The sequence below is a fragment of the Talpa europaea genome (assembly GCF_964194135.1).
Source record: "Talpa europaea genome assembly, chromosome: 10".
In the NCBI taxonomy this organism is placed as follows: domain Eukaryota; kingdom Metazoa; phylum Chordata; class Mammalia; order Eulipotyphla; family Talpidae; genus Talpa; species Talpa europaea.
Window position 1 is genome coordinate 109,488,079 of NC_140077.1, and position 24,990 is coordinate 109,513,068.

Consider the following 24,990-nt stretch of genomic DNA (forward strand, 5'->3'; position numbering starts at 1 on the left):
CTGCCAGGGAGCAACCCACATGGCACAGCAGACCGCTCCTGTCTCGCCGGCTGCTCCCCTCAGCAGTGAATTTCAGTTCATCTGCCTGTTCTGCTCCCCACTCTGTCTCTGGTGGGTCCTCTCAAACCTCCCCTCCATCCCCCCCCACCTCTCTGGCCTGTACTGCAGGTCTTGTATGCATTAGTAAAATCTTTTTAAAAAGAGTACTGAGTAGGTGAAAATACATATAGCCTTAAGGTGGAAGACCACGGCAGACATGTGTTTTTGTTTTTTAAATAATTTGCAACTGACCCTGGCTAAAGAAGATAACATTTTATGAAAACCTTTGTTTACTTAACCAGTCTACCACAGACTATATTTCAAAGAAAAATGGCATGTTATTCGAGGGGTAGTACTTCGTGACACTATCAGGTGATTTTCACTTTTCTAAAGTGATACAACACCTTTTGCTTGAATTTCGTTGTCTCTGTGATCCGGCCAGCTGGTTTGGGAGAAGAATTTCCCTCCATGGGATGGTGTCACGTGCGGCTGTTCATGAGAAGCCACAATTGTTAGACAGACGCCTATTTTAAGAAATCTATTTTGATATATAGCACTTCGTTCATTTTGAAAACCGGACCCAACTTTTAAGAACTATTAATATGAAAACTCCCAGGGGAACAAATTATCATTTTCTGAGATTGAGACATTTGTCCTGGGATCTGTCATCTCACATTTCTTTTAAGGGAAAAGTGACAACAATAATTTGTCCTTGTTATTTTTCGTGACTGTTGGCCTTAAGTCTTAACTAATTTCTCAAGTAGTGTGGGAATAGATGTGAAAGATTTACTGCAGAATGAAAGTAAAAATCCTTTAATTTCCCTCAATGGAAATTCCCTGTCTCCACTGTCAGTTTGGGACGCAGCCTCTGTCTGGTTCCCTTCCTGGTGCACATGCACGTGAAGCATACCTTTTGTCTGTTTATACAGACAGGATTAATTTTACTTTTTTAAGATTTATTTTATTTATGCATATGACAGCTGGGGTGTAGGCCAGAGGTGCAGCGGGGAGGAGTGATGAGAGGATTCACCAGAGACAGAGTGGGGAGCAGAACAGGCTGATGTACCGAAATCCACTGCTGAGGGGAGCAACAGGGAGACAGGAGGGTTTGCACCATGTGGGTAGCTCCCTGGCCGGGGATCGAACTCGTGCTGCAGTGGCTGCTGATAGCTTGATAGTGCTGAGACTTAACCCCTTGCGCCACCAGGGGGGCCCCTAGGAATAGTTTACTGTGACTTGACTTTCACCTTCATAGTGTGAGTGCTCCTGCGAAGTCAGTTCATGTGGGTCGTCCTCACTGCAGTGGTTGCATGGTGGTCGGTCCCAGGTGGGTTGACTGTGATCTAATTGAACCTCTTTGGCGATCTATACTTTCGTGTGCATATGAAACACTTTTTGAGGATGGAGTTACAGAAGTTAAATAGCGCTGGCCCAGAGAATACGTGAAGATGGAAAGTTTGGCACGTGCTGCCGGCCCTTTCCTTCTGAAGACTTGCGGGCGCACGCGTTCCTGCCCACCTCCTTTCAGCACGGCTGCTGGCGCCCCGCGCTCTCCCTTCCTTTGTGGAGATGCGAATTCTTTCCTCCTTTCTGTTCCCGGGTTGTGCTTGCTTGTGCACAGCATCTCGTGTCTGGGCACCTGCTGTGTGCCAGGCTCTGTTCCGGGCGCTAACTTGGAGGCCGCAGTCCTTCCCCTTCAGTGGGGTCTCGGCGTGGACTGGCATTTACTCCCTTAGGGTTTCTGCAGCGGAGACTTGGGCTGCGTTTCAGTATACGAGAGCCTGTTTGATGGAAATGTTTTTCTAGCTCATTAAGCATGATATGAAGGCATCTCTTCAGTGTTGTATAGAGGTATCTGTCCTGGAGGAGGAATTAGACATTTAATGTGCCCACTTGTTTCTTTTCAATACAGGAATGGGTTGGACAAGTGGAAATAAGTGCCCTTTCTCTCATGTACAGGTAAACACTGTAGTAACATAAGTGGATTTAAAATATGGGAATTTCTATATTAAAATGGTTAAAATAGCAAAGTAATTTTATACCTTAGCTGTAAAGCATTTTTCCTAAGGTTTTGATTTCTTTTAATTACATCAATTAAATTTTGACATTTTTAAGACTGAGAAATTTCAGTTTTCGATATTTTTGGAGAAATTTTTCCACACTTATAAACTATATTCTGAAAACCGCATGGAGAAATTTCTCAGACTGGTGGCCTTGAATGACCACTGGAACAGAGGCCAAGGTACATAGTACCTGTTCTGCTGCTTTTGCCTGATAGAGGAGCAGGCAAATGCTTTTTTAATTTGGAAATTTCTTTATAAATTCCACCTAAACAATTTTTTGTGATTTTGAGGTCTCCTTTTAGAACTAATTAAGAGTAACTCCTTTCAAGTTACTCTTAATCAAATTATTCCTATACAGTTTTTTTAAAAAGATACTTTTATGTAGGTATTTTACAACTTTGTTATTTCATTGTTATGTTTTGCTTAATGCTGTAACTCCATTGCCTACAACGTTGCCTGGCACATGAGGTTCTGGACTGTATGAGTGAATGACCAAATGAGTGATTAAATCTTAATTCATAAAACATATTCCATCAAGAGTAATTTCCAAAATGTTATTTTCAGGAAAGATTTTGTAATTTATCGGGAACCAAATGTTTCTCCTTCACAAGTAACTGAAAATAATTTTCCTGAAAAGGTAAGCATTTTTCTAAGTACTACCAAAGGATTTACGAAAAAGAGCCAGCCATTCTTTTGCCAACCTTGAGCTATGATTTTTGAGTGACTTGGAATAGTTGTCTGATAGTTATAATACCAGGTTTTTTTTTTAAGTTAGTCATAGAGTAATTATTTTATATTCGTTTTGTGTACAATTACTGTGTCAAACCTTACAACATTTCACTAGAGGGAAAATAAGACATACTATTGTATAGGAACTGGACTTCTACTGTTTTGTGTCAGTATAAACATAGTACAGTTTCCGCTATTTCATCTAGAAATACTTTGGTAATTATATTTCCCATTATAGAGATAATTTACTAAGTAAGTACATTATCTAGTCGAAAAGCAGAAACTACAAAGTTGTGATGCCTAAAAAGGAGAAAAAACTCAGCTATTTCGTTATAAGAAAACTTTGTTATAATTTGCTGTCTGAAGTGTCTTGGCCAGCTTGCTTCTGGTGGTGTGAGGCTGGGCAGGTGAGGGAGACACACTCTTCATAGTAAGGGTGTGTGGGTTTCTAGGGTGCTTGGCTTTGGATCTGGCCTTTTTGCTGCAAAGTTTGGAATATACAAAGTTTGGAATTAGTTTCTTTTTGTGTGAATAATTGACTATTTGAAGAATACGTAAATCTGTATGTCAGAAAAAAATTTACTTTTGATTATTTTGCCTTACAGAGATAAGCGTTAATAAGGTTTTGGAATATTTTCTTACAGATTTTAGCTCTAGTTCTTTCAGTCATTGTAATATTGCTTCATATACTTTGTGTTATCTGTGATCTTGTATGTATTTCCCCTAAGTCCTTGAGAATTTTCTGACTTAGTGGGTTGGTAACATTACAACATGTGTATGTACCTTAATTGGCCACGTTGGAACCTTAAGTTTCTTTTAAAATACTTCTATTGGGAAAAATTATACTAGTAATTTAGAGCTATTGGAGAGCAAGTTGCTATGTAAATGTCATATGAGGGGATGAAAAGGATTTTTTTTCCCTTTCAGGTATTACTGTGTTTTTCAAATGGAAATCATTATGATATTGTCTATCCCATAAAGTATAAAGAGAGCTCTGCTGTGTGTCAGTGTAAGTATCTGCCTGTGTCTGTCATAGGAAATTCTATTTCTAGGCTTTGCAGTCTTTTTTTTTTTTTTTTAATAGAGGCATGCTTTATTTGTTTGCTGGTTTTGTTTATACATGCACTGGGTACAGTCAGAAGTGCGGGAGGGTGAAAGAATTCACCAGAGCCAGAGCGGGGAGCAGAGTAGGCAGAAGGACCGAAGTACACTGCTGAGGGGAGCAGCGGGCGGCAGGAGAGGTCTGCGCGCCATGTGGGACCCTCCTCCGGTGGCCGGGGAGCAGCCAGGGATCGAACCAGCGCCGCAGAGGCCGCGCGCAGTTTCGCAACCCAGCGCTCAACCGCTGCGCCACCGGGGAGGCCCTAGGCTTTGCAGTCTTAATGTAAACAAGTAAGGGCAGATATATTTTATTCTGTTGCATATGAAAGAATCTCTAAGAACCTTAGATTACCAAGAATCTTGTCTCAATAATATTAATTTGTTACAGTTTAGAAAAAAAAGCAGATAGTAAGGTTGAGTTAGATTTTTAAAATACCAAGTATTTCTTTCCTCGATAATTAATTTCAGTAATAAGGGTTTGTGTTTGTTTAAAAAGCCATTGGTGTAACTTGCAATGTGACTGCTCACTGAGCATATGCCGGTCTGGCTCCAGAGCCCACTTTCTTAACCTGGTGGCTGTGGGGCTGGTGTGGGCATTGGCGAGGGCTAGTAGTGTCCCTGGCTTTCCTGCAGTTGGCACTAGTCCCTTCTCCCCACCATCGTGACAACCGGAAATGTCTGCAGGACTTGCCAAATATTTCATGGAAGGATAAAATCTCCTAGGATTATAAAGCAAATGAGTATTACTGCTCTAGTAGTTCCTTCCCATCTTTATCTCCATCATCTATTTTGACCACATACCTGCCACTCCTACAAATTATCAGTGTATATAAAAGATTTTTCCCCTATTCTTAAACTGTGGCAACCAGCCAAGAAAATGCAAATTAAAACAAAAATTGTTCTGTTTTGAGATAATGAAAATCTGGCATCACATCTCCTAGGCTGTGTCCCCCCCCACCTTTGCCAGTCAGAGTCTGAACATTTTAGCTTTGGGGGGCTCGCCCATGGAGCCTGTGTTGCCTGCGAGCTCTGTCTGTGGCCTGAACAGAATATGGGGTATGAGAGAGAGACCCTGTGAGGAGGTTGTCTCTTTGGGGACGCATTGATGGGTGGGTACCCACTGTGAATAAATTCTTAGCGGTCTTATCATTAAAAATAAAACCAAAGGAGAGTCCGAATTCCATGTGTAGTATGTTTTTGTAAGTTCTTTCTAGCCCCACAAGGAAAGCTAATATCTTTTCTGGCTATTTCAAGGTTTCTTAAAGTTTTCTGAAAGTTGGGCGCTTGTCTGACATCTCAGAGTCATGATCCCTCACCTGTGCATCCAGAGTAAGGGGCTTCGCTGTGCTGGGCTTGAACAGATGTGGGCATTGGCACAGTTGGGGCCTTTGTTCTCCGCGCGCTTGTTTCCCAGTTGGGACACCTTTGTGTGTTGTTTGTTTTCAGAAAGGCATAGCTTAGGATTTCAGAATTAGCGCATAAGTTTTAGTTACTGTCTGTAGCTTTCTGACCAAATTATTGACCATAAGATGTTTGTGGGTAGGATTTTAGAAGCCTGGGAAATAGTCCCATTTCTGTGATCTCTTCCTGTTTTAAAAGTACCTGTAGTCAGTTTTGCCTAACCTCTCTTTTGTTAATTGCAGCTCTCCTTTATGAACTGCTATATGAAAAGGTATTTAAAACTGATGTTAGTAAAATCTTGATGGGACTAGACTCGTCTGAAGTAGCTGATGAAAACAGCAGTGAAATATCAGACTCGGAAGATGACAGTTGCAAGTAAGAACTTAAGTCCTAAAATGCGTTACTAATGCCATACAAAGGAATAGTTCTATAAATATTCTGCATGGAGTTGTCTCACATACTGAGGTAATATGATATTCCTAAAATATAGCAATCTCCAGTAGCAGTTTCTTTATCTCTGTCACTGATTTTACCTAGTTTCTTCTAGAAACTGGAATTCTTGAAAATCCATGTTTTTGGTTGATGAGGAATCTGTTCCTCTGCAATGTATAGATGCGTGTCGGTAGGATAGATTTCATGAGTCAGATTTATTAATTCATCAATTGTTCATCTGTTTGATGATTGAAAAAAGTGGCCATTCTGATTGCCTTGACTATTATTTTCTTCCTTAGATAATGTCACCTGTTTTTCTTTTGAGATAATAAAAATTCCCGAGTGGGGGGCATAGTGTGTGGACAGCACCTTTTGAGTGTCTGAGGTGTGTTTTTCTTTAAACTGCTTAAGGTAGTTTGTAGGTACCATATCAGACATATATTCAGACATTCAATAGTCATGTTCATCAATATTACGGAGTTTACTTTGTTTAAGAACCAACTCCATACTTTCCCACTGAATGAAGCCAGAAGTTTATTATTCCTCATGTGAAAGTATTCTACTTGGTGTTAGATACGGTGAAACTAGGGGAAAAAATAAAGCCTTAGGATATTATCTAATTCTTTATTGACTGCTTAAAAAAACCTTCTTTAATCTATAGTTCCAGGCATCTGTTGAATTAAAATTTTCTGAGCCCATTTGAAAATTTGTTTTGCTGCCATTTCTTTCTAAGGAATTTCTAGGGAACAAATGAGTCAGGTCAGATTCATTTGCTGTCATACAGTTAGTTACTCCTAGAATACACTGACTTGGCGTGGACAGAATTTTGCTTCCCTGGTACCTGTCTGTGAAGCGAGAGTGACGAGCTGGTTAGGACTTAGCACCTGTGTTGGTGCAGAGGGACTTGGGCACCCACCGCGTGCACTTCAGTTGCTGCTGCTGTTGATGGTATCAGCAGCAGGTTGTACATCTGGAGTGGCAGTGGCAGGTGAAGTACAGAGTAGGGGTCGTGAGAGTTCCCCAGGGGAGATAGGCTGGCTGTCATGTCAGTGCTGCTTTTTCTGCTTTACTGTTGTATATGGCCCTTGTGATACGGAAATCTTTTAAACTGACTTTTCATTGCATAATTAAGATTTGTTTTCATTTGTGTTATGTCTTGGCTCAGGGAGGACAAGTCTTCAGTTAGGGGAAAATGTTGCATAGCTCCGGTAGGGTGGAAGGCATAGTGTGGTGAGGAGAAAGACTGTCATTCTTATTGGTCAATCCTGAATTGTTGGGAATTATAGGTGCTTTTTTATGTCAGGACTTTATATATTTGCTGCAATTCAAGGTATAAACTTGGAGATTGTCCTGAAGGCTGATGATCTATTTCCTAATGAGGGATTGTGGGATGGAGAACACAAGGCCGCCTCTTACCTCATGTCCCTGTTAGCACTGAATTCCAGTCTCGTGGCCACCCCGGTCTTTGCACATGATGTCTCCTCAGCCTGGAATGACAAGTAGCCGTATGGCTTGCTGTCTCATCATCGTTCATTTTTTTATTCAAAAAGACATCTCAGCAGGCTCTTTCCTCATCCAGCTTTTTATTATCTCCCCCGTTTTTCTTCCCACAACACTTACCAACAATAAACATGCTGATAACTTAGTTTGTATTTGCTCTCAGTGGTTTATACATTTGGATGTACAATCTTTCTTGACAATTGAGCCAGTAAGAATACTGTCAAGTCTTAGACTAATCATGTATGTTTACACATACACACACACAGATTTACACATGTGCACTCACACTTGCGTCATTCAATCTTGTGTGGAATGTGTCTTTGACTTTTTGGAATATAACTGACTTGAGTTTTTATGTGAGGTTAGAATAAGTTAACTGCATGCCAAACACATTTTTGTGTTCTTAATTATATTTATTCCTTTGTAGGAGTAAAATCACCACTACTAATGATGTGAATGGACTTAAAGCGTTGTCAAGTGATCAGGTAATAGTTTAAAAATGGGTTTTGCTAGCTCTTCAACATAAGAAGTTATGTGAATTTTGTGCCTCCCCGGTGGTGCTGTGGGTTGAGCGCAGCACTGTGAAGCTATCCGCAGCTTCTGCCGCACTGGTTTCGATTCCTGGCCAGCCAGGGAGAGTCCCACATGACGCGGCAGACCTCTCCTGTCTCGCCTGCTGCTCCCCTCAGCAGTGTGTTTTAGTTGCTCTGCCTGTTCTGCTCCCCGCTCTGTTTCTGGTGAATCCTCTTACCCTCCTGCACCTCTGGCCTATACCCCAGTTCTTGTATAAAAATAAATGAATCTTAAAAAAAAAAGTATGTGAATTTAAAATCTTAAGTTTTTTTTCTCTTTTTCTGGTACTTTTTTTCCCTCGATACATTTTCATTGGCATCAAGGTCATTTAGTGAATTTGTTGGTGACTTCCTAACTTTTGAAGTGTTACTCATTTTCTTTTATATGTATCTCAAGTCAACATGTTAAGACACTTTTGTGCTGATCCTGCTTCCTGGCTTTGTTTGTTAGCAATCGAACAGCAATGGGAGCACTCACGGCCTGCCTTTGCCTAGAAAGGTTCTTAAGTCACTCAGTCCAGCAGTGTATAGAAATGTGGAGTATGAAATCTGGCTGAAGTCTAAACAAGGTGAGTCATAGATCTGCATTTCCCATCAGTACTGTGTGGTACTTGAGAATGATGGAATCACCTTCTCGTTGTCCTCTTTATAGCCCAACAGAAGCGAGATCATTCCATCGCGGCCGGCTTGCAGTACGAAGTTGCAGAGAAATGCCACGTAAGTCATTTGTGCAGAGGAAAAGAGGTTTTAATTGGAGCTCTTCATTCCAGTAAGAACCAGGAAGACTCAGCTCAATTTCATTGTTGTTAATTTTAGATTTCAGAATATATTTTATCATGTGTACATTTTAGTGTTAAAAATATTTAGCTTTTTGACCCATTTGGAATACATATATCTAAAAACTAGGGCATCTCATCACATGATCTTTAAAAACAAGTCAGTCTTTGGAACTACCTGCTTCAAGGAAGTGACAATAACATTTTAGATCCGATGTTTTCATGACAATTGGCAAATGATTTACTTAAATTGATTCAAACTTGACAAGCTGGGTAAGTTTTGTTTTTGAAAGCCACCCTGGAAGTTCTTGATATATATTATTTTTTCTCACTGAGGGAGAGTGAAGAATAAAGAAGCAATTTTGTGTGTACTTTGAGTTAGCAACTGCTCTGGGCCCCAGTAGCTGCCTTAGTGCTAAAGAGGGAAGTTAGATTCCATCACTGTTTCTTAACTTGGAGTGATTTTCTACTCCCCATCCTATGCATGCCCTCATTAGCAGTGTCTGCAGAAATACTCTGTTGTCACAGCTGACCAGGTGCTTACTGCCCTTCTGTGGGTAGAGCCCAGGGATGCTGCGGGCCACCCTGCAGTGCACAGCTGCCCTCCATGCCCTGGGGGCCTCTCTGGTCTGAGGGTCAGTACCGTCACGGCTGCAGAAGCTAATGTCCCAGCTTCCTTTTTCTGTTCTCTGTTTATGAAAAAAATAATATTTCCAAAACAAAACCACTCAAGTATACAAAAATGTTGTAATTTAGAAGATAATTCATATAAAAAATGGGTTTTCATCAAAAAGTGTTACATTTTAAAAACTGCCTTAACATAGCCATTGATGGTCACTTTTCTTGACTTGTGGAGGAAACAATCATTTTATTTGTGATCAAATGGTTTGTGAAAAATGTGACTCACCAGGATGTTTTCTGGGCATCTGTGACTGACTTGATCTCTAGACCTTTGAATAGTTCTGATTCTGGGGTCTTTGAAAGGAGAGGAAGTAGGACGTGATTCATTATTCCTCTCGGCATTGTCAGAATTGGGTTCTAGTTGCAGGACAGAATTGTCAGTGATTTGGAAGACTTGTAAGAGAGCAAGAGAAAACTAAATCCAGGGTTTGCCCTGCCTCTCCCGGAGGTCAGAGAGACAGATACTATATACCCTTTTGAACTTTGGCATACATTAACAATTTAAAAAGTCATTATTAATGCAAGGGAAGCAGGTGACTGATTTTTTTTATCCCCCCTGAAATTGCTCAGCAGGTCAGATTGGATCACAATGCAAAACTTTCTAATGCAGACTTTCAAGGGGCTCACTCTGAGAATGGACCAGTGTTGGCAGAAGAACTTGGAAAGAAGTATGTGCTGCTACTCCAGCTAAGGCATTAGCCACTGCTTGGCTGTCAGCTTATGCGATCGTGAGCATTTCTAGTGGGCCTGTTTGTTTGCACATTCATTTAAAAGGGTTGCTTGTGTGTAGATAATACTTGTTTAGATCCTTTGAATAAATAGAATTCAAATACAGTGTTTCATGTTTTATTTAAAAGTACGTACTTTTTTTTTTTAAATTTATTTATTTATGCATACAAGAGCTGGGGTACAGGCCAGAGATGCAGGGGTGAGAGAGTTCACCAGAGACAGAGTGGGAAGCAGAATAGGCAGATTGACTGGAATACACTGCTGAGGGGAGCAGTGGGCGAGTCAGGAGAGGTCCGCTGTGCCATGTGGATTGCTCCCTGGCCGGCTGGAGGATCGAACTCGTGCTGCAGAGGCTTCAGCTTGCCTTATAGTGTGGTGCTTAACCCTCATCGTGCTGTGCTTAACCCCTTGCGCCATCAGGGAGGCCCTTAAAAGTACTTTCTGTCACTCTTCAACGTGTACTTTTCTTCCCAGAGATAGTTTGGGAAGTTGACACTAGTGAGGTGGGGCTTTGGAGAGCAGGGCCATAGTCACTCCCTTTGGCTAGTGCTGCCTTGCATGTAGTTGGTTCTCGTAGATGTTTGTCAATGGGGTAGTGAGATGTTAAGATTGTCGCTAAGTTTCAGTTGCCATTTCCTTTATTGGAGAAAAGGTAGTAAGTCGTCCCTAAACTCTGCTCTGGACACTTTTCAGACCTGTGCAGTGTGAGGAGAGGAGTACAGCGAGCCCCAGGGCAGCCTCCCCACTTCTGCAGTCTCTTCTAATCTTTTATCCTTAAATCACTTAAAAGACGAGGAATGGGATTGGAAAAGCTCACAGCGTATCTCACATTTGACAGCGAGTCTCCCATAGGTGCTGCTTCTGTGTGTCCCTAACGGTGGGAGTGCCCCCCTCCCCTTACATCATCAGTATCATCTCATATATGACAACAGTAGTCATTTCCTTTATCTTTTGCTTAGATTGTATCAGTAGTTAAGGCCTTTAGTTTTCTGGGTTTTTTTAGATTAGAAAATATGCTTTTTGATTTATGTCCTCTTATTTGATTTAGAATTGCATCTGGATTGCTAAATTTTCTGCTTTTGTTTTAACTATAATAACTAAAACTGGAGATTCTTAACACAAGTTGAAAATAAAATACGTATGCACAATGTTTGAGTTGATAACTCTTGCTCTTATGAGTACTTTGATTATTCCAAATCTTTTTTTTTTTTCCTTTTGAAGACATTCACCGAAGAACCTCAAAACACCCCCCACTGAAAGCTGGAACACAGTTTCAGGGAAGAAGATGAAAAAACCTTCTTCTGGACAAAATTTCCATTCTGGTAGGAGCATATCATGTTATTCTTTCTTTGGGGGAGTGCTGATGGTACCTGGGGTCTGGGGGAGTGCTGATGTACCTGGGGTCATCGATAATAGGAAAATTATAAGGTCTTTTTGGCTTCTTGTCACAGACATGGATTACAGAGGGCCAAAGAATTCAAGCAAGCCAGTAAAAGCCCCGTCAGCACTACCTCCTCGACTCCAGCATCCTTCGGGAGTGAGACAGCATGTGTTTCCCAGCCACCCGGCAGGGCCACAGGCTCAGAAACCCTCCAGTGAGCATAAAGGTCTTAGCAGGACACCCACCCAGATTGCAAGGTAACCTGCCTCAATAAATGTAGGGGACCTGGAGGTGAAGTTCGGCCATTTTTTCCATTGCGCTCTTAAGTAGATTTTTTTGTTCGTGCACTTGGCTATAGCATAGTAGTGAAGGTATTGATAAAATACCTCATGAGGATTCAGTTCTTTACAAGTCTTTTTAAAGAAATCACGGTAATCTTAGAGGTTAAGACAGCCTTAATTTAGGTACTTTACAATAGGAATTTCCTCTTGCAGTGCTGGAGGTTAAATGTCTGAAATCAGGTCCCTACTCTGAGGGCTCTCAGAGAGAAGCTTGTTCCTGCCTCTCTCCTCCCCATGTTGCCCTAAATCCCACACATCCCTTGGCTCGGCAGTACATCAGGCTGGTCTTTGCCTCCATCACCACATGGTGTTCTCCCTGTCGGTCTTATCTGGCTCTGCTAATAAGGATGCCAGCCGTATGGGGTGTAGGGCCCAACCTGCTCTGGAGTGACCTCCTCTTGATCTTTTCTGCAAAGACTGTAAGGAAAGTCACACACACTAAAGCACATCATTTTGGGAGACACCGGTCGGTCCATAACAAATTCTAAATACTCCAGATCCATTTAATGTAGTTTACAAAATTATTAAGGATAGGAAATTAATTCCATATTCAGAATCAAAACATTCAAAAGGTTGATGTACTGCTAATTCTGCTTCCTGTCCCAGGGGTCTAGCTTCCTTCTGCAGAGGTGTCCACTGCTTACAGCATCTGCTGCCTCCTTGCAGGGATGCTTTATATATGCACAGATACTCATGGTCCACTTTCCCAGAAGGTCTAATGAGAGCAAATGATGAAAAATTAGTCAAATGACAAGTATTAATTACCTTGCCCTTCAAGGTTGGTCACTGCGAGCACAACCCCAAGACTTTGGGGTTTGGTCCTGTGTTCTCAGCATACCCAGTAACATGCAGGGACATTGGGGACCGTGGTGGTTACCTGTCCAACCTATGTAGGTGTGTGTCACTAAATGATGGTTGTGACTAAAGTCTGTTGTTTTTGACCAAACTCTCATCTGGTGATATCCAGTGCAGACAAAGGAGTGGGGAGGAATCGATTCTTTTGATTATTAGCTTGGGTAACCCAAAAACTAGGAGTTAACTTTAGGAAGGTAAGAAGCAGAAATGAGATTTTTTTTTATTCTTTAATAATTTTTTAAGTAGACTAAAAATATTTTTTCCCCTCATGCTCAGCGAAATAAGCCAAAAAGAAAAAGAAAAATACCGGATGGTCTCACTCATAGCAGGAATCTAGAAAACTTAAATAAGGGACCAGGAAAATGAATAACTATAAGAAAGTGAAAATCAAAATCAACAAAAAACTATGAACCAGAGACACTTTTAGGGGGGCGGGGGCGGGAGGGGAGGGATTGGGGTCAGAATGGGGGGCTGCAATTGTATGGGGAATATAACAAAATTTATAAAAAAAAAAAAATAATGCTACAAAATATAGCATTTCAAAAAAAAAAAAATATATTTTTTCCCCTTGAATACCAGGATCCTTTTTAGTGTCTACGGGATTAAAAAATAAAACATGGGGCACTAAGCTGCTCATTTAAACATACTTTTGCTCACCATAGACTGAATTTTTATCTGATGTGTTTTTGGTTGTCTGCAGCCTTCCAGGAGTTGGTAGTTGGTAGACTGTTCCGATGAGGATCCTTTTCTTTGTTAACTCCATGTAACTCATCTGTAAAAGCACCTGGTGGCAGGGGGCAGTGGCTGATACACACACATCAAGCTCAGGATAGTTTGTGACTTTGCGACTGTTGGTGTAGGAGCCCCATGGGAGTTGGAGTTTATGTCCGTAGGCTTGAGAGTGAATAATAGAGTATGTCGTTTTAAAGAGGATATTGAAATGAATTTAAGACTACTAAAGATTGAGTATTTCAAGTAAGATTTGCTTAAATCTAGTTAGTTTAGAATTTTATAGCCAACATTGGTTCAACTCTTAGCGTTTATCTTTATTTGGATATTTAACATACGTTTTGAATTCTTCTAGTTATAGAATAAAAGAGAACTGTAGTACTGGGCAGGAAAGCTTCATAACTTCTCAACTTTTCAGTTCTTCCTCTTTGATGTCTTTGGTTTTCTCTTTGGAGAAAATAAAATGTCACAAAGCTGAGCAGGGGTTGCAGCATGCACCTTGCTGTGCAGTGCAGGTGCTGGAATGCTTGGGTGTCTTCCTGAGCACCTCTTCTCCCGCTGGGAGTAGATTGCAAGGGGGGCTGGTTCTCTCTGTGGGGTAGGTGAGGAAAAGATGGATTTTGGGGATGGTGGATGGGCTGCAGTGTTACTTAAGGGGGTGCTGTCGATCCAGAGGCGCCTGGTACCTGTGGAGTCCTCTTTGGGTTCCCCCACCCCTGGATTATGAGGACTGTGCTAAGATTGTGGGGGTTCAGGGTTGCTTCCCTGCTGTTTTCTCCAGTACTATTGGGCTTGACATCTGTCCTTTTGAAGTTAGGGTGTAATTTTAAGTGGGGCACGGTGAGGAGAAATGGCTTTTCTCAATTTTAGAGGTTAAAAAGCCCAACCAGATGGCCTCAGTGTCCTCGTGTCCTGTCATGATGATCATATCCCCTCACGGTGTGACAGCGTGTATTTCCTGTAGGTTGTGGGTCTGTTTTCCAGTGTTGTGGAAATGTTAGATAAGGGTGAAAGTTGTATTCATATTTCCTATAATAATTATAAAACATATAAAAACATTAGACTTACAGGCTACTGCAGTGCTAATGAATTTCTTGTCTTTCTCCTTCACCATAATTTTACTAAGATGACAGAAATTTTATCTGTGCTGTTGGTGACCCTGCTGCCGGCCCTTGGTCCCCAGGTCGTGTCAGGAATGAGCAGGAGCGTGTTCCACTGTCTCCTTTGCTTGTTGCCCTTTTCTTCATTACTTGGACAGACAGTGATTTTGAGACCTAAACTAGTAACTTGCCCTTTCTTTTTTGAGAGTGAATTCTTAATGATATTAGAATATGGTATGAAGAATACAGTGCTTACATTTCTGTCCTGATAAAAAGAAAAAAAAAAAACCATTATTTCTGTATCACATGAAAGTAAGTTGTATCCTGCATCACTGCCGTCGCCCTCTCAGGACCCCCAAATTATAGGTTGTCCTCTTGACTTTAATGTAGCCTAATGTACAGGAACTTCTAAATCAGTAAAAAACAGGTCATTTTAGGTACTCAATGCATTTTGTCTTTTGTTTTTTCATGACAAGAATGTTTTATTTAACAGAAAATCTGATCGTGAGAGAGCTGAGGATTTTGATCACACGAGTCGAGAATCTAACTATTTTGGCCTCTCCCCAGAGGAGCGAAGAGAGAAGCAAGCTATAGAAGAATCTCGCTTGCTCTACGAGATTCAGAACAGAGACGAACAGGCTTTCCCAGCCCTTTCCGTATGTACAGGCTGATTTGACAAGTCACTATTGGGGCAGTTTCTGCTTATTTCAGTTTCTATATTGACTATAGTTGCTAATGGTGGATACACAATTTTTATACTGAAAGGTACTTAGCAATCATGTCTGCCCCCCTCCTTTTCACATTTCCTTGAGAAAGAAGAGATCTGAAGATAAGACTAACTGGTGTCAAGGGAGGTGATTAAATTGGTTAGCTCAGTGTGAGTTTGATTCAGTATTTTCTTTCGAATCAAAACATTTATTTTTTGCTTGTCAAAGTTATGTGCAGTAGAGGTTCAGAATTCATTTACCAAGCTCTACTTGTGGAATAAGAAGACCCTTCAGAGCTCCTCGGTAATGTAGCAGAGCCTGGCAGAGCCCACGGGCAGCGTGGGTCCCGCTGTGGGAGGTGCAGTGCCTGCCAGCGTGCCCTGTGTCCTTGCTCGACATGGTCAGCTCCAGGCTATACAGATTCTTCCCTGATGAGAGAAATGTTCTCTACCTTCAGATTTCCTCATTCCTTTGGGAGAACCAGAAGGGAAACCAGTTCTCAAGTAGAGTGAAGTAAATTCTCTGACGAGGCTCATGGGCTGCATGGGGGAGGGTAATGAGTTCATTCTGGGGGCATTGGGAACTCTATGCCTACAGTCTTTAAAATATTGGTAAGTGGTCCCCAAATAACTGATCCATAATGGTGGTTGAGCACTTTTCCCAACAGTGGGAAAAAAACATAGTATAAGCGCCTGCCCACCATACCTGTATAAACCGGGCAGGCACCACACACTCAATCTCCTGGAATCCTTTGAAGGTCTGACATGCTCAGTTGGAAACAGCTGACCTGGTACCAGGTCATCATTGTCTGGTACTAGGGGTTGGGGCTCAGGAATTACTGGAAGAATATCTATTATTCCATATCCACATTTGAATTACATGTGATCTGTATGCTAAGTGCATTTGTTTGTCATGCCATGTTGTTTTTCCTTAACATCTATGTGACAAACTACATAATCACTTAGGCTTATAACTTTTGAACCTTTTTTCAGTTAGTAAGTGAATAAAATACCACTACTTCATGTGGGAACAGATTGCATTTTTTTTTTTTTTTAATTAAAATGGAAAAATGGGTCTTCATATTCATTATTTTTAGGCTGGGTAGTTTGAGCCCATCTTGGGTTTCATAGTGACTCAGACTTGCCTTCTATAAAACTTGAGCTGTGTGGAACACTTACATAGGATGTGGAAGTATCAGCTTTTTAAGCTGATTTGCTTCAGCCTCTTTGTTTCACAAGACCCTTAGGAGGAGAGTTTGAGTCATTCGCTGACAGTAGCACCTCTGGGATAACACCCTGTTGTGCACTGTTAACTGTTGATTTGGGATTTTTCCCCCACAAAAGATAAAGTTCTGCATGCCTGCCTGGAGGGTCTCTGCAAAGAATGTAAGTTACAACGTCAGGGTTTGCTCATGGGGACTCCTGAATGGGGTCATGACAAAGTCTAACTACTGCTTTAATCCATAGATTGATTGCTGAATACATTTTTAGTAAGCCTATACTGTAGAATATCATTAAATAAGAACCTTTAGGCCCCCCCCCCCCTTTTCCCCCTTTTGGTTTAATTTGGGAAGTATAAAGAATATAAGGTTATGAAATTTTGAGATTTTCTTTTCAGTCAGATGTATGAAGAATACGGTTGATTATAAGACTTTTGTTCATGTATTTTGTGGGAGTATCTTAACACACAGTGTTTTTTTTTTTCTTTTCATTTTAAGAGCTCCTCTGTCAGTCAGCCTGCCTCTCAGAGTAGCAACCCATCCATCCAGAGAAAATCATCACATGCAAGTGATAGGAAAGGAAGCAGGCGGAGAGTGGAGACTGAAGAAAGAAAAGATAAAGGTCTGTTACTTCACTGCAAAGCAGATGCTGGAGGCCTGTGTTTGATTTAAAGTCCTCCATTGGAAAGGAACCTTTCAAAAGTCTTGAAGCAGTTTAGTGACATATCTCGATGTTGCAAAGAAACACGGACGCACGCTAAAACATTAAATGTTATTTTGAAAACTGCAGTCTTCACTGACTAAACATGGCTCAGTAGCACTTTTGACCTTCTCTGTCTTCATTTATTCTTCTGTGTTCCACCCTGACTGGTGACTGATGCTGTTTTTTATCATGACTTGTTACAGACTTGCTCCATGGACATGTTCACTTGGATAGAAAACCCGAGCCAAGCACATTGGAGGTAAGAGTTTGAAGTACTTAGCATTTCCTTTCTCCTTAGCACGGGGCTAGCACAGCAGGAGGAACTGCAAGGAGCAGATGGACATGATTCCGTCATTTTTTAGTTATATGTTAGGAAGCAGAAAAGCAGAGAAAAAAATGGGGAAAAGAGATTGTGATTGTGGAGAATTTACTCACAGATTAGAACTGTGTCTTCAAGGTACGATTTGATACCTTCTCTGATTAGTGAAATAGCTTTTATTCTCCATACTCTGTAGTAGATAGAAAATTTTTTTTAAAGATTTATTTATTCATGCATACAAGAGCTGGGGTACAGGCCGGATGCGCGGGAGGGGGAGAGGATTCACCAGAGACAGAGCGGAGAACAGAAGAGGCAGACTGACCGAAATACACTGCTGAGGGGAGCAGCGGGCACAACAGGAGAGGTCTCCTGCGCCATGTGGGACCCTCGCCAGCGCAGAGGCTGGGCACAGCTTTACAGCGCTGCGCTCAACCTCCTGCACCACCAGGGGAGGCCCTAGATTGAAATGTTTTAAGGACAAGTCTGTCTTGAAACCATGTTTCCATTGTCCCCTGTAAAAAACTGCCCAAATCAAGATGTGCAAGCACAGGAGCCTAACTCTTGAGGACCAGATTGAGAAAGTAAAATAGAAATAGCAGAGAGAGGGCACAGTTGGGACCTGCTGGGGTGAACTATAAAGGCACCCACCATTGTCTTATAATGGGTGTCTTTGAAATACAAAATTACATCTTTTTTTTGTTGTTTTTTTTTTTTTTGTTGTTGTTTATGAAGAATATTAGCGATGATAAATGTGCAAGAGATTCATCACCGTCAAAGTCAAAGAAATTAGAGTGCCCGCCACCTGCGGAACAAGTGAGTTTGGTGTTGGATCTGACACTGCTCCCCCCTCAGGGTGTCTTAACTCTAGAAGGTCATTTACAAAAAGAAAACATCTGTATGGGAAATGGGAGAATATAGTCTAGAATGTTTTCAGTTTTGATGGAATGTAATTTTTATAATTGTTTTCTGGACATGGAAGCCATTCCGTATTGATTTTGAATAAGCTTTTACTTGATACCTTTGTGGTAGGTTGGTTTGAAAATTAGATTTTTGTTAGGGAATTAATGAATATGTTTAGTTTCAAACTTTAAAGAATTGTTTGCCTCTCTGTTACTTTTTGCAGAGAGAGGGAATGTTATGACTAAAGAGATTAGAAAAATATACATTTCAAAAAAGCAATACCAATTTCAGATTTAGTGATGAGGGACCCTTAGTTCTAGTGGACACTTGGCTCTTGGTCTGGACTCTCAGGAGCAGAGAATGTTCTTGTACATGCCCTGCCTTACAGTCCTTTTTGTCCAGAAGCAGTTTTTGTGTGAGGAGCTTTTCTAAATAGCTCATGAATCTCAAGGTGATTGCAGTGGTTTTGCTTCCTTACCTGAAAAGCACTGTGTTCAAGTTGCTTAGAATTTGTTTCTAAACTGCCAGTGACGTCTGTGACTTTGGGCTGGGATCAGATTTATGTGGTTTTTATTTATTATTTTTAAATATTTATGCATACAAGAACTGGGGTACAGGCAAGAGGTGTGGGGTGTGAGAGGATTCACCAGAGACAGAGTGGGGAACAGAACAGGTAGATGTACTGAAATACACTGCTGAGGGGAGCAGCGGGCGAGTCGGGAGAGGTCTGCTGTGTCATGGGGGTAGCTCCCTGGCCTGGGATTGAACTCGTTCTACAGCACCTGCAGACAGCTTCATAGGTTGCGTCTTAAACCCTTACGCCACCAGGGAGGCCCCTTAATGCGGTTTTTAAAAAGATTTATTTTGGGCCTCCCTGGTGGCACTAGGGGTTAAGACGCAACCTGTGAAGCTATCTGCAGCCACTGCAACATGAGTTCGATCGCGGACCAGGGAGCTACCCACATGACACAGCAGACCTCTCCTGATTTGCCCGCTGCTCCCCTCAGCAGTGTATTTCAGTCATTCCACCTGTTCTGATCCCCATTCTGTCTCTCTCGTGAATCCTCTGACCCCCCACCCCCGTACATCTGGCCTGTACCCCGGTTCTTGTATGCATAAATAAATCTTTTTTAAAGATTTTAAATCACCAGAGATATAGAGTGGGGAGCAGAACAGACAGACTGACTGAAATACACGGCTGAGGGGAGCAGCGCGGGTAAGGCGCAGCAGGTGTGCCATGTGGGTCAGCTCCCTGATTGGGTATCAAAGTCCTATTGCAGTGGCTGCCTATAGCTTCATAGTGCTGAGACTTAAGCCCTTGCGCCACCAGGGAGGCCCAGATTGATGTGTTTCTTCTGTGTTTTTTCTAAGGCTGTGAAAGACCATTTGTATAGAAACTTGGTGGTATGAAAGGCAGACAACTCAAGGCATTAGGTGCTTAGAATTAGTGTTAAGTGCAATGAACTCTTGTTGTTTTCTGCCCCCTTGTCTTGAAGAAGCCAGCAGAACACGTGTCTTCATCGAATCCAGCCCCCCTTCTAGTTTCTCCAGAGGTACACCTAACCCCTGCGGTGCCTTCTTTACCAGCCACTGTGCCAGCCTGGCCAAGTGAACCTACAACTTTTGGACCAACAGGTTAGAGAACAATTTTAAAAATCCTCTGAACCAACGAACGGCCTTCCAAGTCAGAGACTTGAGATTCTTAGTGAGAATTTGACTCAGCAGGGCTAGGTGTGTGGAGCCTCCTGCTTTCTTGTGATCCTCTGCTCTGCTCCGGGCAGGGTCAGGCAGAGGCCCCGTGGGTGCCATTCCTGTGCAGTATATCCTCAGAACCTCAGGACACCGTGACTGGCTCTTGCTTATCTCTCTGGTTGCTTTGGTGCTCTGCACTGGCCCCCACCTTGGTGCCTCCTCTGGGCCCCGCCCTTGGCAGACCCCATGCAGTCCTTTGTCCACCCTGCGTCCCACGTACCTCAGAAGACGCCTCCCAGCTGTTTCCTGAGCGCCGCCTCGGGGGCGCACCCTGGTTGATAGGAAGAGCACTTTAGGTTGCTTCAGTGCATGTTCTTTTGTTCCCTGTGTCAGTTGTACAACATTCTGTACTTTTTAGCTTAACGTAAACTTTCATTTGTAGAGGAGAAATATTTTCACCATTTTATGGCGTTTACTTCCTTTCTTCGGTAGGTGTCCCTGCTCAAATTCCTGTTTTGTCAGTGACACAGACCCTGACCAGTGGACCCGATTCTGCTGTTTCCCAAGCTCATCTGACACCCTCTCCAGTCCCTGTGTCGATACAGGCAGTTAACCAGCCCATGATGCCTTTGCCTCAGACACTGAGCCTTTACCAAGACCCGCTCTATCCCGGGTTTCCTTATAATGAAAAGGGGGATCGAGCCATTGCACCACCGTATTCACTGTGTCCCACCGGGGAGGACCTGCCTAAAGGTGAGTGCCTTCTCCAGGCTCAGTGTCATTATCAAGTACAGCTCTCTGAAGAGAGGAGGCTGGTCCTGTTCCTGAGGCAGCTGGAGGCCATGGCGGGGGAGGGCAGAGCAAGGCGCCTCTTTCAGACTTGGATGGATGTCGGCTTTTGTATGTTTAAACTGCCCTTCCTCTTGTGTCATTTTTTTCAGAAATAGTTTAAAACCATTTTAAATTTAAAACTTGACAGTGTCACTAACCTGCTAAGGAAACATTACTGAGTTTTCACTGGTCTGAACTCCTCATTCTTCACCTATGAAAGAAATTGGACAAAGAATGACTAATACAAAGTAGTGGTCAGTGTAGCGCCACACTCAAGTGTTTGCCTTATAAAGAATTCTCCTAAAAGTTTACCCCCCCCCCAAAGGAATTTTTACTTCTCAAAATTTCTTATCTTTAGAAAAACTGAAAGCGATGCAATTAGCTGTGTTCTTTACTGGATTTAAGTGGAGACTTGTTGGTCGGTGATTGACATTTAAGTCCGCAGGGAGCTGGACTCGTGTCTTCACTAGCCTCAGCTGTGGAGGAGTTGGGATTACATTGCTTTTATCCTTATCCCCCAACATTTTTATTTCATAATTTTTAAAACCTTACAGGGAAGTCAAAGAGGAAATATCAACACCCAAGTTTCCTTTTTGTAGATTTAATTTTAATCAGACAAAAATCTCAGTCATAAGCCACATAGGGGCTCAGATGTTACCATAGACAACACATGCTGCACCTGTCCCAGAGTAACAGAACCTGGTGTGTTTATATTACTGTGTTAATATTTTACTCTAACAAACCAGTAGCAAAACTGTCTTTAGATATTATTTGAAGATAATGGGAAAAAGCTTTATGATTTTTCTATCATTTTAGTGAGTGATGATTATGTTATTTTCAGATAAGAACATTCTTCGATTCTTCTTCAATCTTGGTGTAAAGGTATTTACATTTTATCATTTTAAAGTTAATAATGTGTTAAATTACTGATATTTAAATACCTTAACTCTTGTCCTGCCAGTAACCTATCGTTTACTTGCTATGTCTCATTATCTGAACTGGCATTTCTAGTTCTCTGGGTTTTTTTGGTGGTTGTCGAGGCTCTGGTTTTTGTTTAACCCTGTGGGTGTATTCAGAATGTAACCCCCATCCCTGGGTGGCCTCCTGGAAGTGCCCTCCCTGAGGAATTAGGTGACAGACTCGGCTCAGTGTGTGGAGCCCAGCCTTCCCCGTGGAATGGGGCTCATTCTCCTTGTAGAGGCAAGTGTTTAGAGAATCTCACTGCATCCCCCTGGCTGACCAGAGATGGCCTCTCTTTAGTCCTGGTGTTTGGGGTGTTCTGGGAACTCTTAGAACTGGAGATCATCTGCTCCTGTACAGCTTTTTTTCTGGCGGAACGGGTTCATGCTGGTTAACTAGTTGTCATGGGGTCACACAGTGAGTGAGGTCATGAACTCAGGTTAAGCCAGGCACTTGAGATAGTAGAAGCCAGAGGCTCAAGAGCCTGATGATGCTGGTGTTGAGATCTGCGCCACCCAAAATTGTTTCCATGCAGTCATATCCGAAGGACGGGAGTAATCATGGTAATCTCTGGGTGGGACCACTGTGCGGTCCCCATGTAGCTCTGTCCCCGGACCTTGGATTGGAGTCAGGATAGGAGAAAGGAATGGAGTCTTAAGGCAGTGACTTGTTAGTAATTCCCTTTCATCCTGTGCGTCGTGGTGTCTGGTGTTTGGCCTGCAGATTATACAGTGTCTGCAGGTAGGAGAGATTTGCAAGCGCCTCTAACGCCCCTTCCCCTTCCTGTTTTGGTCTCTTTTAGGCTTACAGTTGTCCTATGTGGGCCCCGCATTCTTACCTGTACCCTCTGCACCAGGCCTACCTGGCAGCCTGCAGGATGTACCCCAAGGTCCCGGTCCCTGTGTATCCTCACAATCCTTGGTTTCAGGAAGCCCCTTCCGGCCAGGGTGACAGTGACTGTGCCTGCACGGACGCGCACTTCCCCCTGCAGACCCAGGCCGGCGTCAACGGGCAGATGCCAGCCGCCGAGATGGGCCCGCCCGCGTTTTCGTCGCCGCTGGTTCTCCCCCCGTCTCAGGTGTCGGACGGCCACGGGCAGTTGCCCTACCAGGCTGACCTCGAGTCGGAAAACTCGGGGCAGCTTCTCCACTCTGAATACGAGGAGTCGCTCAGCGGCAAGAGCCTGTTTCCACCGCCGTCCTTCGGCCCCAACCCCTTCCTGGGCCCGGTCCCCATCGCGCCCCCCTTCTTCCCTCCGGTCTGGTATGGATGCCCCTTCCAGGGCTTCGTGGAAAACCCGGTCCTGAGGCAGAACCTTGTGGTGCCCGCCGACGAGAAGGGAGACCTGGACCTGCCCCTGGAGACGCTGCACCTGTCCGGGGAGTGCGGGCCCGCAGCGGCCGGCGAGTGCGCGGAGCAGCGGGGCGCCGAGGGCGCAATCCCCGAGCCCCGGGGCCCCCGCAGGCCCGAGGCCCAGGCCGAGCAGGCGTCCCAGACCCCGAAGGCCGACCCGGCCGGCGCCGCCCTCCCTGCCGGGGCGGAGGGCCAGGCCCACCCGCCCGCGCAGATCCTCAGCAGAGAGGCGGACGCGGAGCCCAGACGGACCATTCCCAGCCTGAAGGAGAAGCCGGGGAGCAGGAAGGACCCCAAGGCGGCCGCCGACGCGGGCCCCGGACCCGGCAGCGCGGAGGGCAGGGCGCAGCGACCAAAGGAGGAGAGCTCGGAGGACGAGGGCGACGTGAGCAGCATCCTGCGCGGCGGCAAGGCCAAGCAGTTCTACAGCCAGGCCTACGGCGGCAGGAAGTTCAAGGGCGACTGGGGCGCGGGGCGCGGCTTCCCGCACGCGCGCGGCGAGGAGGCCTGGAAGGGGGCGCCGGGCCGCGGCCGCGACGACGCCCCGTTCCCCCCGCGCGGCGCCCGCGCGCGCCCCTTCCGCGGGGACCGCCGGCGCTCGGGCATGGGCGACGCCCACCGCGGGCAGCACCCCTGAGCCGCCTGGAAGGCGTGACGGTGACGGTGATGGTGACATCAAACCCTCCTCCAACGGTCTCCTCCCTCCCGGCGCCCGCCCACCGCGGGCGAGAGTCGGGGTCGGGGTGCCCCGGGCGTCGCGCCTCCCTCTGTTCAGATTCTGTTCATTATTTATAGGGTGATCGCCCCCATAAAAAGTAGAGAATAAGTTTGTTAAAGTATTTTTTATAAACAGCTTAATATAAAACATAGATTTAGTGTTTGTTTTTTCCTTATATAAGTTTAATTTCAGGTGTTGGAAATGTGTGCTTTCTAGTGTTTACTAAATTAACAAGAAAATATACCATTGGACACACGATAGATTCCAAAACATAACATTGCACCAAATAGAAATGTATATTTTATTATGCAATGCCTTAGTCATAAACTGGGCTCAAACAATTCTCAGCCTAAAACACTGTCTTTTGAAATGCTTCCAACCCAAAGGCCTTTCATCTCAGTATCTGTCAGACTTGAATGATGTCTTCTCTTTAATATGACACCTAAGGCAGCCTATCAACCTGTGTCTTAGAAATGTTGTATATAGTTCTTTTAATATTCATAGGATATATTTTTGAATTTCGGTGAATATTTGTTGAACTTGAGATCGCATACAAGAACAGATGTTTAAGAAATAATAGGACATCTAGTGAAATGGCTGTTTCCACCCAGAATTCTCAGCACTGGTGTAAATATCACGGTGCCTACTTGAGAGAAATGTAGATGCTATGCATTTGGAGAATAATCTGCATCTGTTAAAACTGCAGACGTTTTTTAATGCCACTTTAACACTAATGCACTGACAGATTTAAATATTTTGTGAGAAGAAACGTTAAAACTTTTTAGCTTGACAGGTTTCTATGAGTGAGTTTCGTTTTTCTTCTTGCACCATGGGTTGTGTCTCACTTTACATTTGCATGTTCAGTGTGTCACGGCTGGAACTGTCGGACAAGAAAAGGTGGTTGTGACTTCGAGTTCTTCTCTAGAGGATGCTGCTAGAAAATGGTTTTGCTTTGCTTTTTTTAGCTCGTTTCCCTGCGCTAACAGGCGTGTCTCGGCTTCTCCCTCCTGACTTCGCAGTATTCAGCTAGAAGTTCCCTTTGCATGTTGTACTCTGTTCCCGTGGAGACGCGACTCTCCAAATTAACACAGTATTCATGCATTCTGTGTTATTCTGTAAAATGACTAGTTATTTGTACATACCATCGTGAAAATCTCCC

The 24,990-nt window shown here is 43.5% G+C and overlaps 1 protein-coding gene across 2 annotated transcripts in view; it reads left to right on the forward strand.

The window, feature by feature from the left end:
- The window catches only part of OTUD4 (OTU deubiquitinase 4), a gene marked incomplete at both ends in the record, with an annotated part of 34,754 nt that extends 11,004 nt beyond the window's left edge, over positions 1-23,750 (forward strand). Inside the window, 18 exons of one of the 2 annotated variants that reach the window (XM_084245973.1) lie at positions 1,916-1,998; positions 2,667-2,739; positions 3,759-3,840; positions 5,576-5,708; positions 7,693-7,750; positions 8,289-8,406; positions 8,490-8,554; positions 9,868-9,962; positions 11,245-11,345; positions 11,475-11,661; positions 14,923-15,085; positions 16,854-16,977; positions 17,262-17,317; positions 18,110-18,190; positions 19,774-19,912; positions 20,462-20,722; positions 21,642-21,682; positions 22,563-23,750. In XM_084245973.1, coding sequence (XP_084102099.1) covers positions 1,916-1,998; positions 2,667-2,739; positions 3,759-3,840; positions 5,576-5,708; positions 7,693-7,750; positions 8,289-8,406; positions 8,490-8,554; positions 9,868-9,962; positions 11,245-11,345; positions 11,475-11,661; positions 14,923-15,085; positions 16,854-16,977; positions 17,262-17,317; positions 18,110-18,190; positions 19,774-19,912; positions 20,462-20,722; positions 21,642-21,682; positions 22,563-23,750 — 3,048 coding nt within the window. The remainder of the gene's footprint in view (positions 1-1,915; positions 1,999-2,666; positions 2,740-3,758; positions 3,841-5,575; positions 5,709-7,692; positions 7,751-8,288; positions 8,407-8,489; positions 8,555-9,867; positions 9,963-11,244; positions 11,346-11,474; positions 11,662-14,922; positions 15,086-16,853; positions 16,978-17,261; positions 17,318-18,109; positions 18,191-19,773; positions 19,913-20,461; positions 20,723-21,641; positions 21,683-22,562) is intronic. The other variant, XM_084245974.1, reaches the window with a different exon arrangement.
- Between the last annotated feature and the right edge of the window lie 1,240 nt (positions 23,751-24,990).